General features: G+C 43.0%; 1 protein-coding gene across 1 annotated transcript; it reads right to left on the bottom strand.

Annotated features, from left to right (window-relative positions):
• Window positions 1-2,175: 2,175 nt before the first annotated feature.
• SLC16A9 (solute carrier family 16 member 9) lies at window positions 2,176-12,824 on the bottom strand. The gene is made up of 3 exons (XM_044660329.1): window positions 12,701-12,824; window positions 7,204-8,118; window positions 2,176-4,182 (listed from the first exon to the last, which is right to left on the bottom strand). The coding sequence occupies exons 1-3, from the start codon at window positions 12,822-12,824 to the stop codon at window positions 4,004-4,006; spliced, it is 1,218 nt and encodes a 405-aa protein (XP_044516264.1). The 3' UTR covers window positions 2,176-4,003.
• Window positions 12,825-13,095: the final 271 nt, after the last annotated feature.

Below are 13,095 nucleotides of genomic sequence, written 5' to 3'. Positions count from 1 at the left end.
GGAAGAGGAGGTGATGTGAGCTCTGGTGTGGGCAGTCAGGCAGTTGGACATGGGAGATATGGCTGGAAGGGAGGTCAAAGTGAGGTATTACTGAGGTTTTCTTGAAATGGTGTTCCAGGAAAGTAGTTCCAATCAGGTGAGCAGGGATTTAGGGAAGGAGTCCCTCTAGGTATGTTTCTGGTGGAGAGGCAGTTGGAGACATGGCAGAGGAGGGGGGTACCTAGAGAGAAGTTAAATCCATTTGGGGTCAGTTCTAAATGTTTCTATTTACGTGGCTGAGCAGGGTTGGGGGTGGAGGAGAAACAATCCATTGGTATGACATAATTGCTATTGTTCAGTCATTTCAGTCATGTCTGAGTCTTTGTGACGCCATTTGGGATTTTCTTGGCAAATCTATTAGAGGGATTTGCCATTTCCTTCTCCAGCTCATTTGACAGATGAAGAAACTGAGGCAAACAGGGTTTAGTGACTTGTCCAAGATCACACAGCTATTCTATGTCTAAAGCCAGATCTGAACTCAGGAAGATGTCTTCCTGACTCCAGGCCAGGTGCTCTATCCTCTGCATCATCTAGCTGCCCCATCATGTTATGACATCATATAAATTGTTCCCTTTAGCAAAATTAAATAGACTCGGGAAGAACATCTTTACCCATCCCAGGTATCTTGAGATAATTCTGTATAGGTGACAAGTCACCTCTTTGCCAAGCCATTGACCTAAATACAAATAAGCAAACTAGGTTTCTGAAGGGCTGCTACCTAATCACAATCCCAGCCTTGGAAGGGGAAAGGAAGCTCAGCAGCCATCTGGCCCATCCTGTCCGGAGGGAATCTCTGCCAAAATATAATTGGCGAGCAGGCATTCGCCCCTGCTTGTGCAGTCCCCCAAAGGGGGAGGACTTACCAGTCCACGTTCTGACAGCTCTCATGGGCATGAAATGTGTTGGCTTGTGCCTCTACAACCTCCTTCCTCTCTACACTTACAGTCCTCCCATTTCAGACTCTCCTCCCCTTTCACTTAGTCTATCAGAAAAGTCCCCTACTTGGTCTCCCAGCTTCCGGTCCCCTGATCTTCAACTCCTTCCTCCACATAGTTGACAAATTGGAATCTCCCACGTAAGTCACTCGTCTGCTCAGAAGGCTTTGGTGCCCGACTGCCCCCAGGACCTCCTGCAAGCTCCTTAGTCTGACACTGGAAGGCCCTCCTCTCTGGCATCCATCTATCATCCTAGCTTTCTCCCATGTTACTCAGCTCGTGCTTTCTACATCCCAGCCAAACTAGAAATTCCATCTCCTCCTTGCATGCATTCCATTCTGCACACATTCCCTCCTCATTGCCAACTCCCCAAATACCATCTCCTTTAAGGCTTCTTTCTGGTAGCCTTCCCTGTTCACCCTGTTTGTTTGGGTTCTCGCCCTCCTTAATCTTCCTTGTCCTGGACTTATTTGTTCCTTCAGTAGAATGTAAGCTCCTGAGGACAGGACTGGGTTCTTTCTGTCCAGGTAAATGCTCTTCTGTGCTGAATGGTATGGAATTGCAAAACACTATGTAAGTGATGTACTGAGCTGAAAGGAAGGAAGGGAGGGAAGGAGGAAGGGAAGGAAGACAGAGAGGGAAAGAGGGAGAGAAAGAAGGGAGGGAAGGAGGGAAAGAATGGAGGGAAGGAGGGAAGGGAAGGAAGACAGAGAGGGAAAGAGGGAGAGAAAGAAGGGAGGGAAAGAGGGAAAGAATGGAGGGAAGGAGGGAAGGGAAGGAAGGGAGAGAGGGAAAGAGGAAGAGAAGGAAGAGAGGGAAGGAAGGGAGGGAAAGAGGGACAGAGAGAAAAAGGGAGGGAAGCAGTTATTAAGTACCTACTATGTGTCAGGCACTATGCTAAGCATTTTAAACCGTTATCTGATTTTATCCTCACAAATTTGGGAGGTAGAAGCTATTATTATCCCCATTTTATAGCTGAGGAAACTAAGGCAAACAAAGGCAAAAGACTTGCCCATGGTCACACAGCTAGTAAGTGTCCTGAGGCAGGGTTTTAACTCAGAGTTTTCTGGGCCCAGGCCCAGTGCTCTATATGCTGTGCCAGATATAGTTGAGATGGGATTTGCAACTTCAGATTTTGATTCCTCTGGTTTGTATGCTAGAAACAACAGGATAATAAAGGGACCACTCAGGAAAAGCCACCTACATTGAGACAATAAATGTTTTATTGTAACTTAAAATGTGTTTCCTAGACAGTGAGAAAAACATGAACAGAGCAAAATTAACAGACACATATGGCAAAAAAAAGACACCCTGACAATCCCCTCCTGTCAAATGTGTCCATACATATGAGGTAAACAAGCTTGTCATTTGTGTTCATTACAGATGAGCATCCTGAACTCATGTTGAAAAAAAAAAAAAGATGTTTTAAACACCAAACCCATTGCTGAGTTTTTGTTTCTTTCTTAATTAATAATACCTGTCCTTATCAGCCAACACCTCAAGACAACCATAGGGGGTAAAAAAAATTCCTGGAGGATATAGGAAGAGAGTCCAAAAGTCCTCTCCAGATCCATCCCTGCCCTCTGGGGTAAGCTGAGGCAAGTGCCTGGGTCTCCCCATCTCTCTAAGTGTTGACTACTTCTTTCCCTGGGAGGTTGTGAGGCAATTCATGATTGTAAAGTGCTTTAGATGCCTCACAGGGAAGACAGCAAAGAAGTAGACGATAAAATTCCATATCTTACACTTCCAAAAAAAACGAGGAGAGAATTTTGGCACTTCGGGGAAGGGCAATCCCTGCTTAAGAAGCCATTTGTGGCTTGCTGAAACCTTCTCAATGTCTGGGTTGCTTTTTCCTCTCTTTTTGAACCTCAAGAGAATTCCTCTTTCCCCCTGAGAAGAACCTCAGAACAATGTGGACTTGTTCAATGTCTCTTTTTCTTTCTAAGATGGCTTTCCTGGAATTAGCTGGACCAAAGCACCGAGTTCTCATTCCTCCCTCCCCACTTAACCAATGCCCCCACCCCTGGCCCCATGGTTCCCCTCAAATCTGAAGACAAACATTGTAAACAGTTATCCTGGAAGAATGGCCACATGGGTAGCCACAATTGCTTTAAGTGTGCAACTGGGCTGTGTTCAAACCTAACGGAAGGCTCCCCTTTGCACTAATGGAATGATCGACATCAGGATTTCCAATTTGAAATCTCAGAACTGGAAATGGCACCCTCCCACCTGGCCCTCCTTAGTGGAACATCTGTTGAATGGGTGCCACCTACTAAGAGTGGGTCGTGTTTTGGTTAGCAAACAACCTAGGTCAGGTCCCGGGGCGACAGCATAGTGGGAGCTCACCTGCCCCTCTGCAAAGTCCTTGAGGCCAGGGAACTGTGCTGTGTGTGTGCTCAGCAGGACACTGAATGAACTCAAGATGCTTAGGAAACAAAAAATAAGACAATATCACGGAATCCCGACAGGGACTGTCATCTGGCTCGGCTGCCATTTTGAATGCCCCTTTCCAGAAAAATGTTCATTCCTGGTGAATTTGGGTTGCTTCTCTTGATCAGTTTTTAAAACAAAACTTCAAGTGGTTAATCAGCTAATATGGCCAAGAGAAGAGGATCCAGAAGATCCCAATGGCATCTGTGCGCATCTCGATAGACTGGCTGCTTCACCGTTGGCAATGCAGAAGACTTCCCTTCTGGGTATCTCATTATGGGGCTGGCAAAGTGGACACGGAGATGTCACCCCTCAATGCAGAGGGCATCTCCTCATGCCATCCAAGTTTGTTACCATTTCAAAACCTTGAAATGGGGGCAACGGTGTAGCAAAAGAGACCCTGATTGACGGGCAACAAGAAAATACAGCCGACGAGGCTGGGGAAGGGTGATGGCGATGGCGGCTACGAGCCAGCCACTGGGGAGTTTGTCTAATAGAAAAGGGGTCTTGACTGCTTGAGCCACTTGCAAACTCTCTTGAGGACTTTGCTAGAGAGAGAGAGAGCATAAAATGGCCCTAGGAGGCATCCCAGTGTTCCCCTATGCATTAGATGCAGCTTGGTAAACGTAAGGCTTTGGGGCAGGCTTGGCGCTGTCTCTGTGACACATGTTCCCCCAAGGTAAGGCAGCAAGCAGCAGAACCACCCCGCCGATCAGGACACATAATCCACAAAAGTAGAAGGCGACGTCGTAGTTCTGTGTCCAGTCATAAAACCAACCTGCCAAAAAGAACCACGGATGGATGGATCACTTTCCCTCACATTCCCCAAAGCGAATCCCTTCTGTGCCCCCTGCCAGCACCCTCTCCCATTGGGAATAATTTTGTATAGACTTTGCAGATGGTGTATTGGTTAGAGTTACCTCCAGGCAAGACCGGAGAGCAAATCCCACCTCAGACATTCATTAGCTGTGTGACCTTGGAGAAGTCACTTAACTTCTCTCAAGCAACTCCTCAGGGTTTATTTACTTAGTCACAGACTAGCCATGAGCTGATTTGGTGGAGGGAGCTCCACTCCAAGAGGGTTCTATACAGATGAAATCATAGCTCTTGTACCTGAGGATCCAGTACTTACCTGTAAATGGGTTATATTCCTCATAGTAGACAAAAAGACTTAAGAAATGTTTAATTGAATTAAGAGGCAATAAGGATTTGAAATCAAATCTAGACTGGGTATTCAACTAGGTATATCTGGGAGGACTGGGAGGTGTAGGGAAAGGAGCACTGGCTTTGGATGACTTGGATTCGAATCCTAGCTCAGTTCCTCACTACCTAAAAGCAGAACAGAATAGATGCCATTCTTGGACTTAGGAGGACCTAGATTTGAATCATGCACCACTGATAGGAACTGGAAGGTTCTATGGAAAGTTGCTGGGACATCAGTTTGCTTATCTGTAAAATGGGAACAAAAATGATGAAAATGATGATGGTGATGATGATGATGGTGGTGTGATAATGATGAAGAGCAACCACCACTTAAGGCTATCATGAGATACAAATGAGATCATGAATGTAAAGCACTTGATGAACCCTAAGACCTCCTACAAATGATTTACATAAATAGATGGTTAGCCCTATAAAAGATCAACCTCTCCATTCTTCATGAAGTCCTTCCTGATCCCTTAAGCCCCTACTGCCAGGGTCCACCCTTCCCAAACTACCTTGTACTTTTTCATTTATTAAATGTGATCTATCCGTGTCATCTTGCCAGATAGAATGGAGTTTCCCGGAGGGCAGGTAAAGTTCCATTTTTGGTCTTTGTATCCCCAGTTTGTAGCACAGAGCCCAGCGCATAGTAGGCATTTAATAAATACTTGTCAGTTGACTACTGATTAGCTGTCAATATTAACTGTCACTATTAACTATTAACCCAGGGCAAGCTGCTTAGGTTCATAACCTCAGTTTCCTCATCTGCAAAATGAGGTGGTTGGACCAGATGGTTTCTAATGTAATTTCCAATTCTAAATTCAAGCATTAATGAATCAATCAACTAACAGGCATTTATTAAGAGACAGCAATGGGCCAGGCACTGTGCTAGATGCTATGGATATAAGGACAATAAAGGAAACCATCCCCCCCCCCCCCAAAGAGCTTACATTTGACTGGAGGAGACAGTATGGACATATATAAGGATATACAGAATAAAGAGAAAATAGATAAAATACAACACTGTTGGGGAGGGAGGGCACCAGATAGATCAGGGAAGAGGAGGTGCTTGAACTGTGTCTTGATGGAAGAGGTCAGGGTGAGGAGGGAGAGCATTCCAGGGATGAGGTAATCTAGTAAAAACTGATTTTTTTTGAGTACAGATCTGACCTCATTACTCCTCTCCTCAATAAACTCTCATGGCTCCCTTTTGCCTCTAGGATCAAAAATCAATTGCTCCTTTTGGCTTAAAACCCTTCACAGCATGGCCCTATCTTTCCAGCCTTGTTATATATTATTACTCCCCTTATGGCAGTCTACAGTCCCACCAAACTGATCTTCTATCTCTTCTATATGCCCTAGAGGCAACACTGAAACTCTGTGCCTTTGGAAGCCGACGACCGTATAACTCTCTTGAAAAGGTAGGTCTTTTTCTCAAGTGCTAGGGAAGGAAGTAACGGCATCTTGGCTCCACAGAGGACTTCTTTACCCAAGAGGCAGTGTAGAACATTGGGTACAACAGGTGATATGACTTCTTAATTTTGTAAAAATATTCTAATCCTATCAGGAGACAGCCAGATGGAAAAATATAGTAGAGAGTCAGGAGCCGTGGGTTCAAATACCAGTTCTGACACCATCTGGCCTTTAGCAAATTAATTAACCTTTTGGAGCCTTTTCTTACTCATCCAGAAAAATGGGAATAATAGTATTATCACCACCAACATCACTGGATATCTGAGAAAGGCAGTTTGTACATCTGAAAGGTTTTGTGCCTGGGGCAGCATAAACTCTGCTAGAAGCAAGGGACACAAAAGGAGCCCTCAGATCAACTCCAGGAACTGAGATATGTGCATAGAGAACCAAAGTTAATGGCAGAAGGGAGCAGGAGGGAAGTCAAATGAAGAGCAAAGCTCCCCAGAGGGCAGTGGGACCTGGAGTAGCTTGTGATTGCTTTTCTGTTTCTTTGCTGCTGAAGGATGGCTGCAAGTGTCCTCAACCTGCTCAAAATCTAGGGAAAAGCCCTTATCATTTAACCTAGTTATAAGTGCTCTGTGGCCTATCTTGACCATTTCACCTGGATTTAGTGAAAGCAAGAGTCTATGTTCCTGTCAAGATGGGTCAGATGCCTTCAGGAGAATGGAAGCTCCCTGAAGGTAAGGATTAAAGCTTCTTTTTGTTCATTTCTCCAGTGCCTTACTGGGGAGTTTGGGGGGATGGAAGTGGCCCCTGAGCATGCTACAGCTTCTTGGATCTCAGAGGAGATCCTCTTATGACCTCTCATGGTCACAAGAGGTCTTAGACCCTATAAGAGGGTGACCAGCAGACACCAAGAGGTGCCCATCTTCCCTGAATGATGCCCTCCCTCCAAGCGCTTTATATCGATCCCATATATCTACCATGACATGTACACGTTGCCTCCCAAGAGAGAATGCAATCTCCTTGAAGGCAGCATTGGTTTCACTTTTTTCTCTGGATCACCAAATACTTGGCCAATAATAGGGGCTCAGCAAATGGCTGTCGGCTGCCCTACAGATGAGTAACAAAAGAAAACCTATTTTGCTGTTTTTCATTGTCCCCCAGAGCCCCCCAAACTTACCGACAATGGGTGGTCCCAGGCAATTTCCAACTCCTGCAAAGAACATTAAAATCCCATAGGCATGGGTCAGTTTCTCAATTCCCACAGCCTTGGTAGTCACGTATGGGAAGATGGACCAGTTGCCAGTGAAAAACCCTATTAACCCACAAATGATTGCCAATCCGAGGTAGCTTTTGGCAAAGGGAATAGCACACAAGGTCAGGCTGGTGAGTATCAAGCTGAGCACATAGAGATATAAAGTGTTGATAAACTTTAAGTCAGCTAGCACTCCTAAGAGAAACTTGCCAACGGCCGTCATAATGCCTAGGATCGACACGAGGGGAATGACAAAGTCTTCATCCGGCACGTTGGCATCTCTGGCCACATCTTCCATTAGCAGCAAAGGCGGAAAGGCCCCGATGTCCAAAAGCAAGATGGCGATGAAGAGGGCGGTAAAGATTCGATTCTTGAATAAGGACACGGTCTCTGTCCAGTAGTTCTGGCACATCTGCCAATTTTTCTTGGCCAACTGTTTACAAAAATTCTTCTGTTCCGATTCTTTCTTTTTGTAAACCTCCGTTTCCTTTGTCTGCACCGTGGCTGCCTCCTTCTCGTGGAACGGACTCTCCCGTTTGGAGTCGCTGGTGACCAAAGGACTCCCAAACTTCTCTTCCCCGTAGCCTTTCTCAAGCATGCTAACGTTCTCCTCCGGGACCTTCTCTTTCTCCTTGTAAATGGAGTACTGGGCTGAAACACTTTCGACGGGAGCTTTTTCAGGTTGAGGGCAAGCAGAGGGTTCCAGGGGCCGCATTAGAATGCCACAAGGTAAGATATTCAGCGCTAAGGCGCCCACGATGAGTAGACACCCGTCTAATCCGTAGAGTTGAACCAGTTCCAACTGAAGTGCAGCATATATAAAAATTCCAATGCTTGACCCTAGAAAGGAAAAGAAGACAGTTCAGACTTTATCTAATGACTCACACCGAGAGGGACCTTCAAAGCCAAGCTTGGGCATCTCACGTCATCTTTTCAACCAAGCTTGGCTGCCATTTTTATGGGAAATTCTAAAGGCTTGGATATTTTAGAAAAAAAAATCCCTCTGGATGAGTGTATATCCATTCATTCATTCATTCACTGGGCACTTATTAAACACTTACTCTATGCCAGGCTGAGGATCGAAAGACAAAAAAAGCATAGTTTCTGCTCTCAAAAAGCATACATGCTATTAAGTAATGACTCTTTTCAGCCAGTAGATAAGTAAACAAAATTCACAGCGGTTTCTCTTCTACCAATCTCTCCCCTCACCAAGATGCTCTCCAAAGCTATTATGATGAAGTTGTATCTGGTCCTCCTGACCATCCCTCCCTCTTTTCCCAAGTGAGTTTGGTAGGCACCCAAGAAGCCAGAATAAGGTAAAAATAATAGAAGTAAGAGTCAGGCCTAGAGACGGGAGGTCCTGGGTTCAAACCCGGCCTCAGCCACTTCCCAGCTGTGTGACCCTGGGCAAGTCACTTGACCCCCATGGCCCAGCCTTACCACTCTTCCACCAAGTAGCCAATACACCAAAATTAAGGGTTTAAAAAAAATAATAGAAGTAAGAATGTAAAAAGGTAGTCACATGCAAAATGGCCTCATAAATTAACTGGGGCCCCATCCTGAGAGAACGTGCTAAATCAAGGGAAACTGGCTAGGTCTTACTAATTGTGCTCCATCCACAGATAAGCTCCAGCAAAACGTGATGCAAATTAGGGATGCATGCGTGTATATATGTAAGAAAACACTCATATGTAGCACTCACTATATGCGAGGCATTATGCTTAAACACTGAACGATTATCTCATTTGGTTTTCACCACAATGCTGGAAGGCACCTGCTATTTTTCTTAGGTCCCCCTTCTGTAACTATTGATGGTTACTCTCAAGTTCTTCTTTAAAAGAAAACCAGAATTTAGAAATGGGAAATCAGTAGACTGTAAGTTCCTTGAGGGTAGAGGCTATTGGAGTTTTGTCTTGATCTTTCCATCCATGGCACCTCGTACAGTACCTGGTACATAGTAGGTGCACAAGAAATATAAGTTAAATGATTATGAGCTCCTTGAGGACTGGGACTGTCTTTTGTCTCCTTTTGTGTCCCTATCACTGATATACCTGGCACATCATAGGAGCCTCATGAATTTTTACTGATAATTGAATGAGTGAATGTCTTATTCCCTGAGGCTGTGAGCAAGGATAGCTTTTTTTTTTTTTTTTAAAGATTCCAAGCAGTACATTTAGAGATTCAAAGAACTTAGTGGCCAGCTAGTTTAAGCCTCATCTGCTGAAGAATCACAATTGATGAGGGAAGATGGGAAGTGAGGATCCAGCCATCATATATAGATCTTCGATGATGGGGAATCCCTCCTATTTCTCAAGGAAGCCCAATAGACATTTTGTTCCTTACATCAATCCTAACTTTCTACCCATTGTCCTTTGTTCTGCCCTTTGCGGCCAAGCAAAATGAATCCAGTCCCTCTACCACATCACAATCCTTCCAAAACTTGAAGTTAGCCATCATGCTTCTGGGCTAAATACCCCTGGTTCCTTCAGTTGATCCTCATATGACATGAACTCAAAACCTCCCCTTTTTTGGATGTCCTCTTTGGGTCATTCTCCCTGAAGCTTATCAGTGCTCTCCTTATAAAATGGCACTCAGAACTGAACACTCCAAACATGCACAGTAGCCATGAGATGGTATCTTTGTAAGGAAATACATCTTTTGAAAATTTCTAAACAACCCATGGAACTGTTCCAAAATCTCACTCTTCCTTCTGTACATTTTAAAGCCTATTAGCAGTTTTTCCATTCAGAGCACATAACTATTCTACGCTAAAACTCTGAGCTTGATACCTTGAACCATTAGGCACCTCAGAGAGCTCTGGAGATTTCGGTTTCTGTCTCATGGGGAGAAAACAATCAAGATTCCTTGTATTTACCAGATGCATGCATCTGCCAAATTAAACACAATCTGTACAAAGTTGCAAGGCTGGGGAAGTGGAAGAAATAAAACTATATTTGTTGATCATTTACACACTTTATAGATATCATCCAAGAGAATTTGCTGTGAAAAGAAAGATAGTGTGACATCTGGCATATGGGAGTGATGCTAGATTGACATTCCATATATTACATGGGCATTGCCACAATGTCCAGCGATCTAGAGCAGGTGTTCTTAAGCTGGGGTCCAGGAATGTCTCTTAAACAATATTTTGCTCATTCTTTTTCCATTTCATTAGCTGAATTTGTCATCCTGTCAATTTTTTTGCATTAAAAATATTATTCTGAGAAGGGATCCACAGGCATCATCAGATGGCCAATATATGAAAATAGGTGAAGAATTCTTGATCTAGAGAAATCTCTTCTATTTACTCTCAGTTTATTAGGTGAACCCTTTATGGGAAATTTATGGGAGGTCATGGGCAAGAGTCCCACTAGAGAAGAAGTGAATGGGGTTCTTCTAGTACTATGAGAGGGAAATTAATTCACATGAGATAACTTCACTCACACATTCATTTAGTTCATTCCAAAAGCATTAATTCTGAAACTGAAAAGTGAGGCCCTTTGCTAGGTGCTGGGGATTCAAAGGCAAAGATAAATACATGAATACAAAAAAATTATTTCTTCAAGGAGCATACATTCTCCTGGAGATGACAGTTCCACTGAAGTAATATAATCAATAATAATTATGACAACAATAATAGTAGCAGCCAGCATTTATATGATGTTTGAAAAACAATGCACAATAAGATATTTTGATATAAGACATTTTTCTGAGTATTGTTAAGAGGGAAATGTCAGTCTTTGGATGCTGTTGTCCTTGAGTTCTTACCTCTTGAGAGGAATAATAATAGTTAACATTTATATAGCATATGGTATATATTATCTCATTGGAGTAAGTGAAATTATTATTCCCATTTTACAGATGAAGACACTGGAGTACTAAGAGATGATATGACTTCTCCAGGGTCACACAAGTTGGTAAGTCTCTCAAGGGATGGATTTGTACCCAGCTTGTCTAGGCTCCCCTACTCCCTGCTACCTCTTATCTGCATCATGTTCCCATTAAATTTTCTACAAGATTTTCAAGAACTAAGCACAGAACAATGCAAGGTGGTTTTTTTTGTTATGCTAGGAGATTGACTATGCCAAAGAACCAGAACATCTCTGCTCAGGTCCCAGCTTGGTCACTGGTTTCATGATAATGAGTGACTTCTCTTCTCTGATTCTGAGTCCTTTCATCTATAAAATTAAAATATTTATACTATCTCCCTCATGGAGTTGTTGTGAAGAAAGAACTTTAGAAAGCTCAAAGTACTGAATACACAACAGTTGTCTTTTATTGCCAATAATAATTTACAGCAGATAGAGCATTGACTGTAGAATAAAGAGATTTATTGTAAAGCACTATAGATAGGTGAGCTATTACTTTTATTCCTTGGAGAACATTTGATACTCTTGTCTAATTCTGAGGCAAATTAGGCCCATTAATGATTAGTGTAGCTCTAGGTATAATTTTTAGAAATTGTAACATTAGCTTTTAAGGAATGTAGTCACTAACAGTAGAATTTTATTTTATTTCCCTCAGAAAAAGTACTCAATCTTATCAAGAAAAAATGAAGAAAAAATAGACCTCTTTTTCTAAATTTTTTCACATGAAATTGAGAGAGGAGAAAAGTATAAACGTAAATTTGGCTCCTTTAGTGATCATATCTTCGTACTAGATCACAGTCAAAAGCCCAAGAAACAACCTACCATATTAAGCTTATAGATTCAGTGCCTCTACACTGACACAGCTTCCATTTTGGTTTGTTAGAGGTTTAAGAACTTCTATTGATATTACATTTTCATAGGTCACCAAAGGGCAATGAAGAGATGCAGCGTGAATGTTATCAAGATGTAAGATGTTGCCAACAAAGGCGCAAGTGTGAAGAGAACCATGAAAAGCTTCACTGGGCTAGATATAGTGAGAAAAAAAAGTGGATCAGCCCTGTGGCAAATATAAGTGAGGAAAGGTGGACAGAGGATAAAGAAGGCCCCCTTAGTGCATTAAGTTTTTTATAGAGGACTTATGAAGGGACTTAGAGAAAAAGAGAGGTGTGGATAGGTTGTGATCTTCAGCCATGGAGAGAATATGAATAAATGAATGAATAAAAAACAAATGAATGAATGAACAGGCATTGATTAAACACACTGAGATGCCAAGCCCTGGGAGAGAACTCTCTGCTCTTCCCTTAATTGTGGGGGGAGACAAAACATACACCAACATTTAATGAGGTCTTGGATTCATCTTAAATGTTATCCACCTAGACAGGGCATTACCCCCTAGACCAAGGTGAGTGGTAGTTTCTCTTGGGTGAAGAAAGGAGGAGATGAAGTACCTGTATTTCTACCCCCGGGGAATGGTGGAGTACATTTCTCTGTGGCTCACATTTTCTGGGCATATTTTGAAGTCTGCAAATCCCCTATAAAAGCAGAAAACCTACCTGTTGAAACCAGGCCAAGTGCAAGACCCCGACGTTTATCAAAATACTGGCATGTGATGGTCACTGATGCAGTGTATAATAAACCACATCCAAGACCTAAAACAGAAAAACACAGATATCCCATGAGTAAGACAGACCCTTCTATGCAAAGTCATAGCTGGATAATGGCCATGATTGATCAGTGGCTTTGTCAAAATATGGACAGTTGTCTAGATCATAGATTTCTTCACATCTCCTCTGGATCCCATGAGCACAGGGTTCAATCTTAATAGTTATATCTAGATATTACCTTCACTAAGTCAGGAATTGCTCCGTATCTTTATGTCATCTCCACCAACCTACCTTTCTAGACTTCTTCCACTTAATTCTCCTCCCTGAACTTTACTACACATCCA

Source organism: Gracilinanus agilis, chromosome 2 (genome assembly GCF_016433145.1).
Source record: "Gracilinanus agilis isolate LMUSP501 chromosome 2, AgileGrace, whole genome shotgun sequence".
Lineage (NCBI taxonomy): Eukaryota > Metazoa > Chordata > Mammalia > Didelphimorphia > Didelphidae > Gracilinanus > Gracilinanus agilis.
The sequence above is the reverse complement of the archived record's forward strand: the minus strand, read 5'-3'. Positions and strand labels throughout refer to the sequence as shown.